Raw genomic sequence first — 22,993 nt, forward strand, 5'->3', positions numbered from 1 at the left:
ATTGAATCATGGAAATTAATATATTATTCAATTGTAATATTTGTGTGATTAAAAATAAAATTACCTAAAGTTATAATTGATTAAAATTAAAATTAATGTCTTTTTTGTACCCTAATTTTGATCCCATAATATTATTAGTGTTGCCAGCGTTATCAGCATCAGTGGCAATATAGCATATGTAATGTATTGAAAATAAGTGGGACCCACAAAAATACAAAACTGAATATAAGTCATAAGTTTATGACCACTCACAACAGCGCTATTGCGCTTACGAAAATCATTTATCTAATTTTTTTATATTAATAGCTCGAGGCTTTCCATTTGAAAATGGCGTGATACCCAAGAGTACAAACATCTAATATATTTCAACAAAGAAGAATAATATTTCGAAACAAAGATTCAAGACTAAATTTTAATGAATGCACATCATATGTGAAATTCCAATGATTGAAAGATTGATCACATTAACTTTCGAGCAACTCAATAGCTATTTCATATCACCTTACGAGACTAATGAATGAATCATAATGCTCGAAGATCACTAATTGTGGAAAAAAAAAATTCAAATGTCCACATTGTTAAAATATCAATAGAAAACTCGAATATAAGAGATCTTTGAGACGCAAACACCACTATAAAAAAAAATGTGGACATAACATCGAAACCAACACAACCTAAAAACAAGAAATTGGCTAACCTATACCAAACAACAAAAATAGACAACAAACCAAACCCAATAAAAAGAAAGAAATTACTCCTAAAGAACACCCTCGACTTGTCCAATTAATATGCAGTGATGATTGATATTACACAATTCGAACCTAAGCTTCGGCCAGCCAACGAGCCTCAGGCTCGGAGTCACACGAATCTCTCTTTATTATTTAGTATTAGAATATTTATTATTTCGATAAAAAATAGAATATTTATTATTATTTACAAAGCGCTTTCGAAAAATGCCACAGAGACACACAAAAATAATGGAACCAAAAGAAGAGAGAGAGAGTGTGTGAGAGAGAAAGTGAAGCAAAGTTTCTAGAGAGAGTAAGCAAAGGCTTTTGTTCCTCGAGGAGGAGAGAGAAAAGCGAGTAAACGATGGTTCAGATCGTGAGGAAGAAGAAAGGCCGTCCATCGAAAGCGGATCTGGCGCGGCGGTTGGCCGGGCAGTCTCCGGTGAAGGAGCCGGAGGTCCGGCGGAGCCATCGCCGGAGAAATGCGAGGTACGGCGTAATCGACTACGATGATTTCATTGACGAAGAAGATGAGGAAGAATTCGAAGAGGACGACGAGGATGAAGAGAGTCTGAGGCGAGAGAAGAAGCTCAGGCTCGTCGTGAAGCTCACTCGCGACGAGGCGGCGGCGCGTGGAAGTCACGCGCCGCCGATGGATTCGGAGGACGAAGAGTCCGAGGGAGAGAGGAAGCGAAAGAAACGGAGGATTGACGGCATCGATGATGACGACGATGACGTGGACGACGGAGAAGAGGATAACTGTGACGGCGATGAAATCGACGGCGTTTGTCTCGAAGACGATGATGAGGAGGTACGTTGTTCGGGAGGTAAAAAAATTGACGGCGTTTTGTGGATCTGGATTCTGAAGGGGAATGGAAAATTCCGATCAAGTGATTTGATTCTCAGAGAGAGAGAGAGAGAGAGAGAGAGAGAGAGTTTTAATTGGCTACTCAGCTGATATCACTTCACTTGATTTCACAGTTCACTACCAAGAGAGATTTTTTTTGGTCGAAAATCTCCGTTTCTATATTTATATAAATATATTCAAACATCACTTTCTCTCTCTAGGCTCTCTCTGTGTCGGAATTTTTAGAGAGAGATAGAAAGAGAGAGATATATATAGGGTTCGGAGTCAAAATTTTGTCAAATATATGTATATATATATATAATTATATTTACATGTGTAATCTATAACGGTTTTTAACAAACAAACTCAACACGACACAGCACACCCACAGAATCTGATCAGGCCTAAATCCCCACTTCTCTCTCTCTCTCTCTCTATCCACATCTCTTTCTCTCTCTATATCGAGCTATTGTATCTATCTACATAAACATTTCATTTGTCTGCCTTATTATCTGTCTTTCCATGTCTCTGTCTTCTGTCCCTTTCTTGAGCTCTCATTAAACGCAGTCTTTTTCGGCTTTCAACATTTAATTTTTGTTAGTACTATGTCACTGTGACTGTGACTGTGTGTGACTGTGACTGTGTTGATTTTCAATTATTAATTTGGGTCCATTGGGATTGGATGTTGACAGGAAAGTGCTCGGAAAGTTGACTCAAAGAGACTTGACTCAGTTCCAGGTTTGTTCACAAGCTTCCATTGTTCTCTCTCTCTCTCTCTCTCTCTTATATGGGTCTTTCGTTTTGGTTATGTTGTTGTTGAGTTCTGTCTTTCTTTTCTTCTTCAATCGAAGGGACTCCAGATGAGCCAAGGGCTGCGATTCCGTTGCCCGACAAGAAGATATTGGAGATGATTCTCGATAAGCTTCAAAAGTAAATGCACATTTCATTTCAATATATATACATTTTGTTTGTTTATTATGTGGGAGCGTTTTCGTTCCAAAGTTGAGATGAGAAAGTGTTTGATGTTGATATGCGTGTGTGTTGTGTCGCAGGAAAGACACTTATGGTGTTTACGCCGAGCCGGTTGATCCAGAAGAGGTGAGTGAAATTTGCGATTCTACGAAGTTGACGATGATCGAGTTTCGTGTTCAACTTGTTGAAATAGTTTTTTTTTTTAATATTTTTTTCCCCGGTTATTTAGCTGCCTGATTACCATGACGTGATTGAGCATCCGATGGATTTCGCAACAGTGAGGAAGAGATTATCCGATGGATTCTATTCAACGTTGGAGCAATTGGAGGTATGTCAGTGTTAATTTTTCTTTCTTTCTTTCTTAAGGCTTCGACGGAAATTTCGTATTTTGTTAAAAGAAGTCATTAATCTATCGAAGTTCATGAACAGATTGTTTTCAAGTTAGATATTCAGACGTTAGTTATAGTTTCGAGAGTTCAATATGGCTGATCAGTTCTTTTGGGTTTCTCTATATTTTCATTGGGAAAAGAGGTGATGAGAGTAACGAATATAAGTAGGACGTTCTTAAGTTTGGAGTCGTATTAATTATTTTTTTCTTGGTGCTATATGGAGTTTTTAATGTTTGATGAGAAAGAGTAAAAGTTATGGCTTTAGGATGCTGATGCGAAATGTTGCCATTCATGTGATTTCCATTTTTTACAATTAGGGTTTTGAACAATCTTGTTCATGCACTATCAAGCCGGATTAATTTTGAAGTGTATTATCTTTTAATGCAGAGTGATGTTTTCTTAATATGCTCAAATGCCATGCAATACAACTCCTCCGACACCGTTTACCATAAACAGGTAGGGATTTTTTTGTCCTTTTTATATTACTCTGATTTTTCTGATATTATCAATAACACGATCATTTTTTTTTCCAAAGGCTCGTAACATCCAAGAGCTGGGCAGGAAAAAGTTCGAGAAGTTAAGGATCAAATTCATAAACTCCGAGAGAGAAATGAAGTTAGCGCAGAAACTAAAGTCGAATTCTGCGGTCAACAAGTTTGATTCCCCCGAGGAAGAGCCGAAATCGGGGCAGAAAATAAAATCGTGTTCCTCGGTGAAGAAGCATATAAGGAAGCCTTTGTACCGAACGTCGCAGGAAACGGTCGGCTCTGATTTCTCTTCGGGCGCTACTCTTGCCACGGCCGGGGAGATTCTCAACAGTATGAATCTAACACCAGATAAAACCACCAACAACGATTCAAATGCTGAGATTCTGAACGATTTTAATCTCGACAAGGCAGAAGAAACATCTTCAGGTACGCTTCTGTTAAGAACCTTACTCAATTTTTTTTTGGGCACCGTAGCTATGTAGCCGATTTCTATATTAGCCATTTATCAAAATTTACCAACGTATAGAAATGTCAAGGACAATCACGTAAATTTATCTGATTAATGAGGCCACGTCACCAAATGTGGCTAGATTTTAAACATGCTTAAAACGTTGGCCAGATTACAAATCCACGTGAGATTTTTTTTATATGATAGAAATTAGGATAAACGGAGTGCAAAGATAGTCCGCTCTTTCCCAAAAATGAATCTTTTACAATTTGCCCGACTTACTTCTGCCATTAAACCTCTTATTTATAGACCAATAATTTTTGACTTATTGTCATGTATATTTCCTATATTGCTTAGATCCTAACAGTTTTCTTATCTAGCAAAGTACGTACGCTCACGCTTCAAATGATTTATTCATTAAATACTATTATTTATGTAAATTTCCAATGTGTTTATTGCCTTTTTTATTTTACGTAAATGTTTTTGGCTCCACTTTTTCAAGACATATATTCAGTGACAAGCTATGAATTACTGAATATGGATCTCGTATTTTAAGTGTTACTTTACTCCTATGCGCTCTAATTTTGTGGTTGCTTTATTCCTTCAATGACCGTAATGATCTACCATTTCAGCAAAAGGTTATCTACCTAAATTGGGAAGAAAGCAAGCTAATCTCGAGGATAACCGTCGGAATACATATAATATATCAACTCAGCCAGTTGAAAGACCGGAATCAGTATTTACGACATTCGAGTCCGAAATCAAGCAGTTGGTCGCGGTATGTGTTCAATGCCTTGAATATCTTTTTAGCAAAAACTCGGCAATAGATAAAATAAACAAACAATGACATACGTATTACAAAATATGTATAGGTTGGGCTTCACGCAGAGTACGCGTACGCGAGAAGCCTAGCCCGTTTCGCTGCAACTCTCGGGCCTATCGCCTGGAAAGCCGCGTCTCAAAAGATCGAGCAAGCTCTTCCGTCGGGTTGCAAATTTGGCCGCGGCTGGGTCGGAGAATACGAGCCGCTCCCGACTCCGGTGTTGCAGCTCGAGACCAATAAGCAAAAGCCGTCCGGGGAAACGAGGAAGAACGAGAGAGCGTTCAAGGCTCCGGCGAAAGAGAAATCTGATGCCGGGCATTTTTCGGAAGGAAGACAATCGATGTTCGTTCCGACTCGGGGACCTCAGTCGGAAGCTAAACCGTCCGGTTTCGGGTCCGACGCGGCGGCTCGGTCGGAAGCCAAGCCGTCCGCGTTCAGCTCGACGGGACGGAGACAACAAAACGCCGCTCAGTCGAGGACCTTCCCTAAGCAAGAGATCAGCTCGCCGGAGCGAAAGAAACAACCCGACACGAACTCTGAAAAGCCGACGTTCTCGAGGCCTTTCGACGGGGTCGCTTCTCCCGGGTCGCTCCCGAACGGGAAAGACGCGAGAAGCTCCGCGGACCGTCGGACGATCGGCGACCCGGTTCAGCTGATGAAATCCATGGCGGCCGAGAAGGTTCCGAACACCACCGCCGCGGCCGCGGCCGCCCGAGCGTGGATGTCGATCGGCGCCGGAACTTTCAAGCAGCCGCCGGAGAGCCCGGAATCTCCGTACAACCACCCGGCGGCCCGGGAGTCCCAGCCGCCTCAGTTTCAGTCTCAGCCTCAGATCGCCAGAATCCGGGCCGAGTTTCCCGGGCAGTTTCACAACCCCGACCCGAGGAACGGGTTTCCGGTTCCGGCGGCGTTTTTCCCTCAGGCCGTCCATTTTCAGAGCCGCCCCGTGATGTTCCCTCAGCAAGTTCCGGCGGACCTGTCCAGATTCCAGATGCAATCGCCGCCAGCGTGGCAGCACGGTGGCCTGAGCCCTCGCCACCACCCACATCAGGGACGGCAGAGACAGGAAAATCTTCCGCCGGACTTGAATATCGGGTTTCAGCCACCACCGTCTCCGGTGAAACAGTCCTCCGGCGGTGTCATGGTCGAATCCCAACACCCCGACCTCGCTTTGCAGCTCTGACATGTTCGGTAAAAAAAAATATAAGGAAAAAAAAAAGGGTCAATTTTTTAAAAATTATTTACCAAGCGCGGTAAAACCCTTGGAAGTGATAAACTTCAACCGAGCGATGTGGCGGTGATGAAGTTTCGCTCGCCGGCAACGGCGGTTTGACCGGTGCAAGATCTCGGAGAAAATTTGGTGAAAGTTGATACGAAATTATAAATATAGGAATGGGTTATTAGAGGGTTCCTAAATCTGATAAATTTATGCATAAGATCTGTAGTTGAGGAGAGAGGCCTTTTTTGTATGTTGTAGATTGTTTCACATGGTTAAGGAGGATTAGATTATTTTAGTTACAATTTGTGCCTTGAAAAAGAAATGATAGTTTCTTTGTTGATTCGACGATGTTGTAGTAGTACTGTAAATGGGATGGGAAGCTATCGAGAATCTGAAGTTCCAGTTATTTATTTCAACTTCTATTTTTTGTTTTTTTGGGTAAAAAAAAAATAGATTACTATTTTTCTTCTTCATTCTTCCTTTTGGCTTGCAAGGTCTTTATAGAGCCTCATGAACAAAGTCAATGATGCAACTCTTCTCATCACATGTATTAGGTATTTTTCTATTCAAATTCTTCAAATGGTAAAGAAACTACAGTTTGAAATGCTGTCCGTTGGTGAATCGTTTTCGGGTGATAATCAATCACTATGTGGCGGTTTATTAACTTGGTTTATCTCGAAATAAAAAATGTAGATTTGCAATTGTTGAGAATTGGGCTTTATGTTTGTTAGTCATTGTTCTGTTTGAATGTTTGCCTTTACTTGGTTTTATTACATTGCATTGTCGTTTCATTAAAGTTAGGTTGCTATATGACATCGTATGGTCTGTGTACGCGTCGTTTCTTATTTCTTTTTGTACAAGTATTGGATATTCAATTTGAATATTCAATCAATCACTTCTTCAATAAAACACTATTTCTTTTTATCTGTTTCTTCTTCTTCTAGCAATCGAACTCACCTTCCTATATCTCAGATCCACCAGATCATTCAAGCTCTTTCCAACCAACGAGCAAACAACGCCAATGACATCAACATCACCTCGTTCGGAGTAGGTTTTTCTAATCTTATGCGTAGTGATCTTAGTCATATATCTTTTGATAGTATATTGATATTAGATTCTGGTGCATCGAGACATGTTAGTAGTGACGGATCTACATGGGGTCCAGGGGGGTCACGTGACCCCCCTCAAATTTTATTTTATTTTATTATTTTTTTTTTTACATTTTTAGCCTATTTTTAAAGAAGTTTAAAAAATTACCCTAAAAGTTTACAAATTAGCCCCACTTGATTTTTTTTTAATTAGCACCCCTGATATTTTTTTTTCAAATTTGCCCCCCTTGATAAGCTTTTCTAGATCCATCACTGCATGTTAGTGCCAATGCTCTTTCTTTGCGAATCTTAGACCAATACATACAATTCGAGTGTGACAATTGCCTAACCATACCATGATTCCAGATGTTTGGTGTGGCGATATTAGATTGTCTTATGACATTGTGCTTAAAGATGTTCTTCTTGTACCTGGTTTTAAATTCAACCTGATTTTTGTTAGTGCACTAACTATGGAATCATGAGCGAATTTTTTCATTACGCATGATGACTTTGAAATAGAGGAAACCAAGTCTTTGAGGACGATTGACAAGGGTATAAGAAAAGGCGATCCGTACGTGCTTTCAAGATCATTCACAAAAGCGCATGTCATTAAAGTCACTTATCAATTATGGCATGATCGTCTAGGACATCTCTCATTCGAGAGCTTGGAGAACATGAAAGAAGAATTAGCATATCATGCTTTTCTTGGTTCAAGACCTTGTCATAATTGTCGTTTAGCAAAACAAAGATGTTTGCCTTATATTTCTTTGAATCGTTTATTTGTTAATATGTTTGGCCTTGTACATTGTGATATATGGGGTCCCCCTATTCCGTGCCATCTAGGCATGGTCACATATTTTTCCTTACTTTAGTCAATGATGTACTCGCTATTGTTGGATCTTTCTAATGAAACACAAGTCAGAAGTTCATCAATTGATCCCTCGGTTTTGTTTTCTCGTCTCAAATAAGTTCAACACCAATATAAAACAATTTCGTTATGATAATGCCAAAAACACTTGTTTTCTCTGATTTTTTTTTTATTATTAATTTTTTTCTTTTTGCGAAACAGGGAATCACTCACTAGTACTCATGTGTTGAAACACCTGAGCAAAACTTGGTGGTAGAAAGAAAACATCAACATCTACTAAATGTAGCGCGTGCATTATATCATATTAAAGCATTGACTATTTATCTAAAAATTACTTAAAACTTACATAACGTTGGCTATTTACCTAAAATTTACAAAACGTTACTAATTAGAAATTCTTATAGTTTTAGTTGGCTAATTAGTTAATTATTTGTAATTTATATATTATTTTGGATTCTATTTAACTTTGTTCAGAATTTACAGTTTCATTTATAAATAATATTTTACACTTTAAAATAATATAAAAAACTATTTTAAAATATTGCTTTTTAGATATCTTATCATTTTCCCGTCTGCAAGTTCTGTATTCTTTGCTCTTTCGGCCTTTAGTTTTGGAAATGGACCCAAACTCTGAAAATTTGCTCAGCATTACGCATTGCTATAATTTAAGTATTTAAAAGATATTTTATGGGAATTTGTAACTACAAAATTAACCACGATCCAAAATTTAATTTGTAAATCACAGTTTTAAATATAATATTTTTCCTCTTTCCACATGAAACTTATAACTATATATTTCGACACACATTATAATATTTAATCTTAAATTTAGACGTAAAATATTTTTACAAAATGATTTGACTCTTAAACATCTTAAATTTGGTTAATCCTTGCAACTCTACACAATCCAATTCAACATTTTTGAGACCATCTTCGTTGGATATAATTGTAAAAAATACCTTTCGGAGAATAATATATAATATTTCCCTATATTTCATATTTTCCCCGGAAAACAATGTGGTTCATAGGAGTTTATGTGATACACCACCTCTTGATTCTCTCATCTATATCTACGGAATATAGGCTAAAAATAGAAAGATCTTTGTTCAATTGAGTGTCACAAATTGCTTAAAAGAGTGACCAAAAAAAGGATTGATCGTCTTCTTTTCCACAAGGAAGACTAGACCGACAACCTAGATTTTACCAAAGATATCATTTTGATTCAACGGTCATATCTCTCTATTTTAGACATAGTTGAATGAAACTAAAACTATATTAGCCCTATAAATAGCCAACCGTAACAGAAATAGGATGAGAAAAGAAATCACAAGGAAGGAGGTTTAATTAATGACCCTTTCTTGACTTAGTATTAAATAGCAATTATTATAACTTGTGAATACGTCAAAAGAAGTAACAAACCATATGAACAATAATATGGATAGATTTCGGCGTGACATGTTCAGATATAAACAAGAAGTTGGAGGCAAAAACAAAATTTGCAATACACCACTTTTCACTAAGAACTCCTTGCATCAAAACAATAAAATAAAACTAAAAACTACCCTTTTGGCTTGAGCTTGTAATTACAATGACTTGATAATCCAATTCACAATTTCAATAATTTTTTTCCTCTATATTAAATAAAGAACTATTTGACCTTGATTGGAGACGAACCAATCGAAAAAAGCGTGAACGGATTTCCAAAGCCTTGATTACTCCTCTTGTGCTTCGTCGAGTTTTCTTTGCGGTTATTTCTTAGCTCACAAACGTCTCCATCGCAGATGTGTTTCTCCGATGATTCGAATGAAACCGGGCTATTGGAGAAGCACCTCAAGAAGTTTGAGAGTATAGCCATAAAAAGAGAGGCCTAAGCTAATGAATTATTATTTTTTTTTTGCTTAGGCCAAAGCCAAATGGGTAGAGAAAGCTCTCTCTTTACACATAAAAAAGAAAAAAACACTTCTGAAAATATATATAGGTGATTTTGTTGTTGTGCTAGTCAATGATGGTATGCTAAATATATAACCACACGTTTTCTTTCACTCATCGATCTAATCAATAAAATTTCAAATTAAGCAAACTATAAACCGTCTTGGACTTTTCGGTCCTCAAATCTTATAGTGCTCATATATAATAAACGAGTGCTTTGACCAAAAGCTCATGCTCTTTTAATAGATTTTTAAAAAGATAAAATAAAATTATTTTTCACTAGTATTCATCTTAATAATCGGTTCTCGTTGTGGACACAAAATAAACTTGAAATATATGTTTGGTTGTGTGTCCTTGCAATTGGAAGAACAAACTAGAAACCATGCAAATAGTTTTCAAAAACGAGTGCTTTGACCCAAAGCTCATGCTAGCTCTTTTAATAGACTTTTTCAAGATAAATTATCTTAAGTTTTCACTATTTATCCAAGGAATTGGTTTTCGTTGTAGACACAAAAATATTTGGTTTTTTTTTTTTTTTTTTTTTTTATGTATCTAGCCTTCAATTTGGTTTTGTGTCATTGCTATCGGAACTAACTAGAAAACCATGCAAAATATATTGTTTCAAAAACGAGTGCTTTGACCTATTAGCTTATTCTCTTTTTATAGAATTTTTAAGATAAAATAAAATGAATGAATTATTCATACAAAGATTCGGTTTTTGTTGCGGACACTAAATACACTTATTTTTTAAGTCGGTGTTTAATCTAGGGTGCTATTTGGTTTTGTCTCTATCAGAACAACTATAAGCCATGCATTAATGCATATTAGTTTTCCGATGATATAAGTCAAAAAGATTGATTATTTCGTTGTTTGGTTATGTCTCCATTTCAAATATTTTGCTTTTTCAAGTATGTCCATTTCCTTACACACGGACCGACTCAACCAATTATATAAATATTCTTTTCACACACATAAAACAAAAAAAAAAAATATTAACTATTCCATACTCCGGGATTTACAGTTATGGGATAAATATTATTAAAAAAATAATTCCAAATTATTATAAAGAGTGTCCAAGAGAAAAAAAATTATTCAAGAGGGCATATATGAAACAAGAATATAACTATTGCGTGTGAGTTAAAAATACATAAAAAAATGATAAAAATTTGAAGTAAAATTTTCATTTTCAAAAGTTCAGCTCCGTCCCTGATCGATGATGAGTATCTATTATTATATTCAAGAGAGCATATATGAAACAAGAATATAATTATTGCGTGTGAGCTAAAAATATAAAAAAAATGAAAAAATTTTGGAGTAAAATTTTAATTTTTAAAAGTTCAGCCACTAGGACAAAATATGTCATCCGGTGCGACAAGCGACGATTGTCGCACCGAATACTTAATTTGTCGCACCTAAAAGTTTATTAGGTGCGACATCCGGTGCGCACCGGATAACCCGTCGCAAAATGCATTAGGTGTGACATGTCGCACCTAATAAGTACAACTTTAGTAAATTAACTTAACTAATTAAATCACATAAACATTTAAATTTCAATTCAAATAATTAAGATAATATAAAACTTCACTACATTAAACATTTCAATTCAACTTTACTAACGAAATTACTAAGTAACAATCACATAAACATTTCAATTTCAATTCAAATAATTACGATAATCTAAAACTAAACTAAATTAAACATTTCAGTTCAACTTTACTAACGAAATTACTAAGTAACAATCACATAAACATTTCAATTTCAATTTCAATTCAAATAATTACGATAATCTAAAACTAAACTAAATTAAACATTTCAATTCAACTTTACTAACGAAATTACTAAGTAACAATCACATAAACATTTCAACTTCAATTTCAATTCAAATAATTACGATAATCTAAAACTAAACTAAATTAAACATTTCAATTCAATTTCACATAAACGTAACGAACCTAACCAATCCAAAATCTCTAACAAATCCAAAATCTCACTAATCCAAAATTTATAACCTAACTAATCACGTTCCAAAAAAAAAAATCAACGAGAGGAACTCATACCTCCACGGTCGCGGGGTGGGCTTGTTGTCAAGGATGGAGTGGGCTCGTCGAGGGCTCAGCTGAGGCGCGCGGCTCGGGGCGGGAAACTGGTCCGGTCGACGGGGCGGGCAAGGCTGGTCCGGGCGGCGGGGCGGACAAGGCAGGTCACGGTCGGCGGGGCTGGAAGAGAGAGAGACAGAGTGATATTGAGAGACGGTGAGAGAGAGAGAGAGAGAGAGAGAGAGAGAGAGAGAGAGAGAGAGAGAGAGAGAGAGAGAGAGAGAGAGAGAGAGAGGACGTACCTGAGAGCGTTTGGTCGGGGCGGCGCGGGTTAAGGGAGAGCGGGCGGCCAAGCGGGCGAGGCTGGAAGAGAGAGAGAGACAGAGTGAGATTGAGAGACAGTGAGATAGAGAGAGAGAGGGGGGGACATACCTGAGAGCGTTTGGTCGGACGGCTGGGAGGGGCGGCGCGGGTTAAGGGAGAGCGGGGAGTGGAGGGGGACGGCGGAGAACATATTTGAAGGAGAGCGGCGACGGCGACTTCGCGGCGGCGGTGAGAGAGAGGGCAGTGGAGAGGGAGGAGACTCGGGCGGCGAGAGAGAGAAGACTGAGAGTGATAATGAGATTTGACCGAGTGAAAGAGAAGAAGAAGGCTCAGTCGAGTTATAACCCCTTTTCATATTGAGTGCGACATTGTCGCACCTAATAATCATATTGGGTACGACATGTCGCACCCAATATGATTTCCCAGATCTAAAAATATTCGGAGGGAATTTGCTGACAACTTTAATTTTTAAAAACATTGGGTGCGACATTTGTCGCACCTAAAGGTATTAGGTGCGACAAATGTCGCACCTAATAGTATTCGGTGCGACATTTATATATCAGGTGCGACAATGTCGCACCTAATACCACTAAACATTAACGAAATTTTTAGTCATCTGGATGAATATCCGGTGCGACATGTCGCATGTCGCACCTAATATTGGTTTATGTGCGATTATTAGGTGCGACATGTCACACCTAATACCCTTCCGCACCCAATATGTTAATTTGTAGTAGTGAGCTCCGTCCTTGATCGATGATGAGTATCTATTATTATATTGCTGTACAACTTGGGATGGATGCGGAAGTTTTTAGCATAAATTTTTAACTCCTAAGAATGTACGCACAAAAAATTGTAAAAAATGAATTGTTTCGAGGTGAAACTTATCAAAAAACATTAAACCGTGTGCACTAAGAATACTATTAACTAAAAATTATTTTTTCTTTGTAAGATCTTAAACCCCTTGATAGTTCATGTGAATTTATTTTTCAATTTCAAAAGTCATTTGCGGGGGTTTTCGGAAATTCCATAGCATTTCTATTTAGCATTTTTTTGTTTTTTTTGTTTGTAATTTATTCACATTAACAATTCACTTTCAGATGGGAAACATAAACATCTAAAAACTACATATCAAATCAATCTTGTATATTGCAAACGGCATTATGATATGGACATTTGGTACATGTGACAAATTCCTATCACCCTTCTATTAATAATTATAAATAAACAAAGAAAAAGTAGCTAGATGTGACTTCTAAGAATCAAAATTGAATATAACAACCGATTATAAATAACAAAAAAGAGAGATCAAAACTTGGGTTATTAATAATTTAATAAAGGGTAAAAGTCTTTAAAGTCTCGCATATGTAATTATGCAGTTTAAGGGTGTAATAATATTGTCACATTCAATCCCATTTGAGCTCAAGAAACGGACTTTGTTATCTAAATAGTGCAAACTTCTATTCCAATTGTGTCATTCGGCAGAAAGTGCAAAATAGCAATTTTCAATGTATAATCTTTCTATTAATAAAGATAACAATTGACATATCTTAATCAACGTGTCGTTTCCAAATAATTGACACTTTTTTAATGTGATAATTTCCATTATAGTTTACAAAGCTAATTGTTGTAATTGATGACTTAAACTAGATTTGTTATTTATTTCTTAAACAGATGAAAAAAATCAACTTGAATTTAATGCGACACTATAGTAACTTATCTCTTACATAATTAAACATTATATAACACCACTAAGCCCTATAATATTTAACTTATCAAGCCATCATCAATGTGTAAATATAAAACAAAGAAAAAGAAAAAAAAAACCAGCTATATCATACTATGAAACTCTATTATTTACTCGCATCAAAATCGGCACAAAAAAGAATATTAAAAAAAAAATTACAGATTAAAACAACTGTATTTTAAACATTATTAATTTGGAATAAATATCTTAAAAAGGTAATCTAGAAATTTGATAAATAAAGGCATGCCATGCAATTTTCACAAACAGAATATCCAAATTACGGCAATGAGAGAATCTCCAAAATTATACACAGTTAGTCCCAAAATAACCAAAAACCACCGTCATTGCTCTGTCACACTACCCACAGTAAACAATATACGTACATGTTTGTAATATACACTAAATTATCAATACATAACACAGCGATATATTAAAAAAAAAGTGCAAAAAATGCTGAAGTGTGAGGCTTCTCGAGAAGTAAATTAAATAGGTGTCAAAAAAGGTCCCCATAAAAATAGGATTAAAAGAGCGCGTAAAAATGGTGAGCCATTTTCTCTCTTATTATTAATATTATTTTCGTTTTCTTTTTCTTGTCCCAATCGATTTTTTTTTTCCTTCTCTTTTTTTCCCAGGCTCTATATTCCTCTCTCTCTCTCGTTCTCTTCTCTTATTCCTAAAGGAATCTTGTTGATCTCATTTTTTGTGGGTATGTTTTTGTTTCTTCGAAAAAACAAAAACATAACCCACACAAAAATATTAAAAAAAATTCGAGAGAGAGAAAGATTCATGCAAAATACGAGAAGAAAATCCTTTTAATTTTCATTCGGAGATTCAAAGCTCGTCAACCCAAAAAAAAAGAGGAGAAAATCCGAAAGAGAGAGAGAGAAAAAATAAAGAAAAGAAAAAAAAAGAATGACGTCTCGAACATAAATATTCTTCAAGGAGGGCCCACCGACAAAGGCAAAGGAGAAAAAGAGTTTTTTTTTTTTTTTTTTTTTTTCGGCGGAAGGGTAAAACCGTAATTTTTCGGAGATGATCGGAAGTGGCGGCGAGAACGGCGGTTCGGGGTCGTCGAGCGGCGGAGGGGTTTTGAAGAAAGGGCCGTGGACTGGGGCGGAGGACGAGGTTTTGATCCAGTACGTGCGGGCCCACGGTGAGGGAAATTGGAACGCGGTCCAAAAGCATTCGGGGCTTAATCGGTGTGGGAAAAGTTGTAGACTCAGATGGGCCAACCATCTCAGGCCCAATCTGAAAAAGGGCTCTTTCAATCCGGACGAGGAGAGGCTTATTTTGGAGCTTCACTCCAAGTACGGCAACAAATGGGCTCGAATGGCCACCCAAGTATGTAACGGATTTTTCGTATTTTTTTAATTATTATTTAGTCGAAAACACAGGGGACGGAGCGAGATTCTTAACTTTGAGGGAAATTTTAGGAGTAAAAATGTGAAAAAAATTGAATTCGGGTAAAAAAAATGTAAAAAACTTTTGAGGGGAGCTTGAGCAAGTATATATATATATTTTTTATTATTTTTAAGAATTGAAATTTTTGAAAAGAAAATAATGACCAAAAAAAAAAAAAACAGGAAAAAGGGAAAGACAAATTATGGTCTTTGTCGAGTCTTGTATATAGATATTACTTTATGAGGATTTAATAGTACATTGCTTCTTGATAAAATAGTAATAAGGATAGATGGTTTTTTGGGGACGACAAAAAAAGAAAATGAAAAGAAAAGTGAAGTAATTTGTGAAATTTTAAGATTTTTTGTTCTCTCTCTTCTTTTTTTTTTTTTTTTTTTTTTTTTTTTTTCATCTCTGATTCTACGTACTATTTTTTTTGTCCACCCTGAAAGAAAAGAAATGTGCGTTGCACAATATTTGATTATTTTTTTTTATTGTTACTAAATTCGAGAGAAACAATTTGATCGGTAAACATCAAATTACATACATATGGTTAGAAGAAAACGAAAAAAAAGGGAGGTACTGCTTTACTTTCGAATCTCCACGTTCCCAAAACCCCCAAAAGCATGCATGCATGCAAAAATATCCGCCTTCTACACTACGTAAGGGAAAGGAAAAAAATATTCTCATTTTATGTCTTTAAAATAAATCTCTCTTTTCCTCATTTTTCAATCATTTTTTTTTTAACAATAAGAAGGCACATTTAGAAAGAAAAAAAAGGTATAAATTTAGGCTAAAATTATTAAAATTTAATTTTCAAAAGTTGAGGGAGGGGAGGTTTAAAAATTTATATATACAGCTCTGTATTTGTATATATATAGCCAGGGATTGGTGGGAATATAGGCTTAGCGGGTACTATAACCCCCCTATAAAAAAATTACATTTTTTGCTTATTATTATTATTATTATTATTTTAATATTTCTTTTTTTACAAATTAACCCTCTTTGAAAGTTTTCTACCATATTAATCACCCTAATTTATATTTCTGACTCCGTCCATGTATACAGTTACCGGGGCGAACAGACAACGAGATAAAAAACTACTGGAACACAAGAGTGAAACGACGCAAACGACAAGGCCTTCCTCTTTACCCCAACGACATCAACAACCAAAATCAAAACCAAAACCAACACCAACACCAAATCCCGAGCCCAACCACCATAACCTCCTCAACCACCACCACCACCACCACAACCCCAACTCCTCCGACCACCCCATCCAACTTCCCCTTCCACTACCTCTCCCCGACCTCCTTCTCCGCCATATCATCTCCAGCGCCGGCGCCGCCGCCGTTCTCCTTCCAGTACCGCCCCGTCCCGCTCCTCTCTGTCCCGCCGCCCTCTTTCGCCGGATTCTCCTCCTCCTCCTACGACGGAGGGCAATCTTCTGCGGCGTCGTCTCATTTGCCGTCTCCGGCGGCAGTGTCGCCGGAGAGTCAGTTCCACCACCACCACAACCACCACCACATGATGGCGATGGCACCCGAGAGGGTTCAGCACCGCCACCTCCATCACCATAGCAGTGGTGGAAGTAGCGGAGGAGGGGGCTTGTTGGATGATATTTTGGAGAATCTTTTGGATGAGAATCACACCTCTCCGGGTATGTATGTATATATATATCTATATCCCCGCGACACTAAAGTATCGAAAGAATAATACAAAATAGCCATTTGAAAGTAATTGATTAATAAAATATTCAAAGTTTCAAGATTTTAATAAAATAGTTCACGTGGTCAAATTTGTTTTCTTGCATTCAAAATGTTTATAAACAGTTTATCACTTTCAAAAGAATTAATTATATGGTCAATTTGTTTTATTTTGAAATATGATACTTGCATATTTTGATTATTTCACTCGTTTAAGACAAATTTTTGGCTATTTTATAAATGTATCAATTTTAATTGGCTATTTAATCAAAATAAGTGTAAATAAAATATTTATCTTTACATGTAAATTTTAGATTAGGTTTAAATAGTTTATCATAGCTTTTGGGGAGTAGATGATCATATCATAGCTAGCTTTTTTTACTATATGATTATCTTGCAAGTAATAAAGGGCATTTAATTAATTTATTTTTTATGAGCAGAAGTGGTGGTAAAGGAGGATGGTAGAGAGCATATGAACGGCTTGCCAGAGGACTTGTCAAAGTTTTTGAATTTTGCCCCAACTAACGCAACCCACCACGTGGCACCACCTCATTGGTGTAACCACGGCGGCAGCGGCGAGATCAACCCGGATGATTCCATCGGAGTCGACATGCAACAACTCGCCACATATTTTCCGGTTGCCACGTCAGAAGCCGCCTCAGCCGCCACAACTCCGACCACCAACTATTCCGGCCAAAATCCTGCCACGTGGGACACTCTTCCCGGAATTGGTAGAGGCTGGTTCAAACACAATTGATGATATTCATTTCATTTGTTTTAATTTAGACCCTACCCAACTTGACCCTACCAATAAATCAATTTTTTTAAGAAAAAAAAATCCTCACACACAAAAGTGTATTTTTTTTTATAAAATAAAATGGAGTTCTTTTGAATGTGATTTTTTTAAGGTTTAAAAAATCAGTGAGCTTTGGAAATGATGAGCTAGAATATTACATGCATATGGTTGTTTGTCAATGATGAGCTTAATTTGAGGGCTTTCATTTTACCCTTTTCCTTTTTTATTTGTTGGTGTAAAGTTATTGGAATATTGGAAAAGTTTATGCTACTTTCCTTTGTGCGGTTAAAGAAACTTAAAATGTACTATTTTTTTTTTTTTTAATTAAATAGCAAGCTTTGGATGTAACTCCTTTGCCTCTGAATGTGATCGATTCAATTTTACAGCTTGGTACTATTTTTTTTTTTTAATTAAATAGCAAGCTTTGGATGTAACTCCTTTGCCTCTGAATGTGATCGATTCAATTTTACAGCTTGGTACGCAAGCATGTTATACATAAAACCAACACATGAATTGGCTTAAAGTTTACGATGAAACATCCCATATCACATTCCTAATAAATCGTAACTAGTCCTCTTTCCATATCGCGAGTCTACTCGGACTAGGATGGGGTCGGTAGCTCGACTCGTGTTGGTTTCGGAAAAAAAGGCTTCAAACTTGAACCGTAACGCCTAAAATAAATACCCTTAGAATTTTCATTAAGTCAGTCTTATTTTTTTGTTATATTTTCTCTGTTCTAGATATTTATTCGGTGGTAATATTATTAATGTATTAAGATGTTATTTCAATGATATACCCGACGACGCGCTTCAACGACACATTGTACTATATTATATGATATTTTTAATTAATTTCAAAATATATGTATATATATATAAATATATGTATATATATATATATAAATATATGTATATATATATATATATATATATATATATATATATATATATATATATATATATGTACATGAAGAAAATAAATTGAAATTAGTCAATATGTTTTTTAGAAATATTATAAACAGTTAGTACCTTTTATTTTTTTCCCTGAATGAGTGTATTTTTGGTGTCTCTCCTCATTTTTTTTTATATACGTTGGTCATCTACAAGTGTTAAGAATATCATTTTTGAAATTTATTATAAAAAGATCTATATTCCTTTTTGACTTTTCAAAAAAAAAATAAAAAATCAGCTATTATTGCCATGATTTTTCTTTACGTTTACTAAGGCATTTATTTGTAGGGTTCCGGATATCAATTCCTTCTATGTGTGTCTATATAAATATATAAACATTATGCTTTTTTTCCCCAACCCATTTTTCATAGCGCATGCTTTTCCTTAAATCAAAAGAATTCCTAACTGCTTGAATCGAGGTAAAGTGTATTTTGTTGGCTTCTGTCTGCTAATTTTGTTTGTACTTATATAACAAGTCTTCGTATATAATAACGAGCCATAGTATAACAAGCCTTATTATTTATTGGTATCAGTTTAGTTACACGCATATGTACTTTTACAACAAGTCTTCGTATATAATAACGAGCCTTAGTATAACAAGCCTTATTATTCATTGGTATCAGTTTAGTTTTTTTTTTTCTTTTATATATATATATATATATATATATATTAATATATGAAATTATGTTTGATTAGAGAGGCAAGTGACGCACACAATGTATAGACAATGTGTTTGACAACTTGCTTAATACAAATAATGGATAATCAACAAGAAATGCGATGAAGAAAATACACAAAATATGGTTACCCAGTTCGGTATAATGTCACCTATATCTGGGGGCTCACAGCCACTGGAAATGAATTCACTATCACGTAGTCAATAGTACAAACAAAGTCTTATATGATTACAATAACAAATCAAAGCCCTAGAAACTATTACCACGAGTGAACACCAAGTGCAGGGACTCCCCTGAATTTGAGACCCCGCTCAATTCCACTCTTCAAGTAAACACCAATGCTTGGACGACTTCAGTCTTCAATGTTCGTGAATCTTTAATCACGTAAGCACAGAACCCAAATCACTCAAACTGATCTTCTCGAATAGTATTTGATGAATAACACCGCTCAAAACAATCCAACTAGTTTCCCAATCCGTCAATCTTGCACGTCTAGGAACCCTAATTGTTTTGTCAAAAGCGTCAAGACTGCTAAGGGTGGAGCACTCGGCTTTTATAGCAGTCATACAACTCTGGAAGTGAATCTAGGGTTTCCTTACCCATACTCGCAAGAATATCACTCAATAAAGACACCAGCGAGGCAATCTGGCAAAACCGGAAACTTGCAAAAATAACAGACTACGCACACGAGGAAAGATATCTTAACAGAAGCTGGAACATGATGTCCGACATCTTTCCTCACAACTTGCGCTAAAAAATAAAGTCAACTTATGAGGTAACAACAATATATACAATAACGTTGTTTTGGAGTGTGTTAATGTCTTACCAAAATTTCTCTGTCGTTTGGTTCTAGAGTTATGTTGCTTATAAACTTATAATGTTTTTTTTTCTTTCAATTTTTAGCGTTATTCAATTCAAGTAAGTAAACCTTACTCACTTGCATTAGTTAATAGCGTTAATTTATATATTGTTTATGCGTTTGTATGGTTTATTTATTATGTGCTTGATTGTTTGTGCTATGTGCCATAGAGATAGATTACATATGAATTCATGAAACATGCATAGCATATCTTGTTAAAACATTCAACGCAGTTAAAATTAACAATGAATGATGAATAATTTACAAATGATTAAAATACTCTAAAATATGAAAAGAGTTGTTACAAAGAGATGGTGTATGTTTAATGTCTGGAGGGCAGAGTGGGCAAAGGGCGCGGAGTGCCGGCGTACTCATGAATGAATGACTACGCTAGGGATAGTCCCTTACGGGGACCATGAGCCCGTTTCGTTGGGAGTATAGAGTTGTGTACGATCCCATGATTTAACTTGTACTCATCTCCCTCTAGTATAGAACAAGGAGATACAATGACTGTTTAACTGGTTCTTTAAATTACGGCTAACTGGTTACTGAAAGCGTAAACATACACCGAGCGCTCAAATGAAAGGAAAAACTTAAACAAATGAAATGATTTCGATATAACCGCATGTTATAGGTTTCATGAGTATGTCATCACTTAGTGCATGAGGTTTACTTACTGAGTTTATAACTCACCCCTTATTTCCAACTTTTTTCCCAGGAGACGAGTAGTTGAGTACGTACCGAGTGATGGCGATGAGACGACTTGGTGACGTGGCTAGTGGAAAATCTTTAAATAAATGATTTCCTATTTATTTTTATTTTTATGTATTAAGAATCCAAAAAAAAAAAAATTTATTTTTTGCATCCTTGTCAGTTTTTTTTTCTTTCGAGAAGATTAATCGCCTTTTATGGATTTTATTTTATTTTATTTTTACAAAGGTTTTTATTTATGAAATCACGATTCAATTACAAATGATATTTTATTATTATTTTCAAAGTACGTGTTACAATTTATGGTATCAGAGCGCCATGGTTTTAAAATCGAATCTGTAGATTTATTTGTCACTACGTCACGTCATTGGAAGTCAATTCGCAATCAGTCGGTAAGCTTAGATATTAATGAATGATAGTTCTGATATTTATTATTATAATTTTTCTAGTAATTTTCCATAGATAGCTAAATTTATTATTTTGTTCTACCTTTTTAAGTATGGCAATCACGAGGGGCGACGGAAATGGAGAGAATCATAATGCAAACCTCTTTTCAAGCAACGGCCTCTCTTGCCCAAGCTCAAGCTCGCGAGGTTCCCCATCGTGAACCACAACAACAAAACACCATTGTTTAATTCAAAAAGCTCTCTCCACCTTCTTTTGGTGGAACCACTGACCCACTGGAAGCTGAAAAGTGGTTGATTGAGATCGAGAAGACTTTTTCTATGTTGCCGTGTACTGAAGCGGAGAAAGTGTCACATGTTGCGTACAATTCAACATGAGAATAATCCAGTTCCTTTCACTTGGGAGAATTTTCGAGATGGATTTTATGAAAAATACTTCCCTGAAAGTGTTCGTAGCCAGAATGAGGATGAGTTCATAAAGCTACAATAACGTGGCAAAACAGTAGCCGAATATGAAGCTAAATTTGCTCGACTTTCCAAGATTGCTCCTTCTTTGGTGGATACAGAGCTGAGTAGAGCCCGTCGATTTGAAAGTGTGTTAAAACCACGTATTAAAGAGGCTATCATTCCTTTCGAGCTAACTGAGTATAGCAAGATAGTGAGCAAGGCACTTCTAATTGAGAGAACCCAACTGGCAACTCAAGAGGAGATCAAAGCCCGTCAAGGAAGCAACGATAGAGATGAATTAAATGGAAGTTCGTGGAAACAATATGAAGAAGAGGTTTGAGGGTAGCAACAACTACAAAGTTGCAAGTACCCAAGATAAACAACAAGCTCTTAGTTGTGCCAAGTGCAGGAAAAACCATCGTCGAGAATGCCTTTTTTGGAACCAACGTGTGCTTTAAGTGTGAAAATGCAGGTCATGTTGCCCAACACTGCAAAACAAAAATGGAATCATTCAATAAGGGAAACAATGGCAGAAAAAGAACGCACGCACGTGTGTTTGCCTTGATAGAGAACGAAGCTGAGGAGTCACCATTAGCTGTTACATGTATACTCTCAAATATCTCATTTTAGTGTCCGGCATGTGTTTATTATCTTAAACTTTTTGGTGGGTGTTATGGATGTTTATGGTCTAGCTTGTAGAGTTCTCATAGATTCAGGGGCAAGCCATTCGTTCATTAGTATTCCTTTTACTGAAAAGCTCGTAAAAAAGCCTATGTCTAGTACTTCCTTTAAATAAATGATTTCCTACTTATTTTTTTATGATTTTGTGGTGTTAAGAATCCACGACAAAAATTTATTTATTTTCCGCATCCTTGATAGTTTTTTTTTCTTTCGAGAATATTAATCGTCTTTTATGGATTTTATTTTATTTTTACAAGCGTTTTTTTTTATTTTTTTTTATTTTTTTTATTTATGAAATCACGATTCAATTACAAATGATATTTTATTATTATTTTCAATGTACGAGTTACATGAACAATCCCACATTGATGAAGAAGCATAAATAGATGGGGTTCAAGACATATAAATTGTAGCTCGGGGATTGATTCTTTTTACCCTTATTATTCCTACCTATAAAT

General features: G+C 36.1%; 2 protein-coding genes across 3 annotated transcripts; both read left to right on the forward strand.

Moving 5' to 3' along the window:
• The first annotated feature begins 922 nt into the window (after positions 1-922).
• LOC149398564 (DNA-binding bromodomain-containing protein) lies at positions 923-6,838 on the forward strand. Of its 2 annotated transcripts, none has more exons than XM_089615010.1 (9): positions 923-1,539; positions 2,268-2,313; positions 2,427-2,505; positions 2,628-2,673; positions 2,777-2,875; positions 3,324-3,392; positions 3,472-3,850; positions 4,505-4,650; positions 4,745-6,838. In XM_089615010.1, exons 1-9 carry the CDS (start codon positions 1,093-1,095, stop codon positions 5,876-5,878), a joined length of 2,445 nt encoding a protein of 814 aa, XP_089471136.1. In that variant the 5' UTR covers positions 923-1,092; the 3' UTR covers positions 5,879-6,838. The 2 variants fall into 2 exon arrangements, with proteins under 2 accessions (XP_089471136.1, XP_089471137.1); XM_089615011.1 differs by having other exon boundaries at positions 2,436-2,505.
• Positions 6,839-14,938: 8,100 nt separating this feature from the next.
• LOC149398565 (uncharacterized) lies at positions 14,939-17,767 on the forward strand. Its single transcript, XM_089614620.1, has 3 exons — positions 14,939-15,247; positions 16,373-16,964; positions 17,451-17,767. The coding sequence occupies exons 1-3, from the start codon at positions 14,939-14,941 to the stop codon at positions 17,765-17,767; spliced, it is 1,218 nt and encodes a 405-aa protein (XP_089470746.1).
• The last annotated feature ends 5,226 nt before the right edge of the window (positions 17,768-22,993 follow it).

Source organism: Urtica dioica, chromosome 5, assembly GCF_054948205.1.
Source record: "Urtica dioica subsp. dioica isolate 48M chromosome 5, U.dioica_male_clone48M_v1_H2, whole genome shotgun sequence".
Taxonomy (NCBI): domain Eukaryota; kingdom Viridiplantae; phylum Streptophyta; class Magnoliopsida; order Rosales; family Urticaceae; genus Urtica; species Urtica dioica.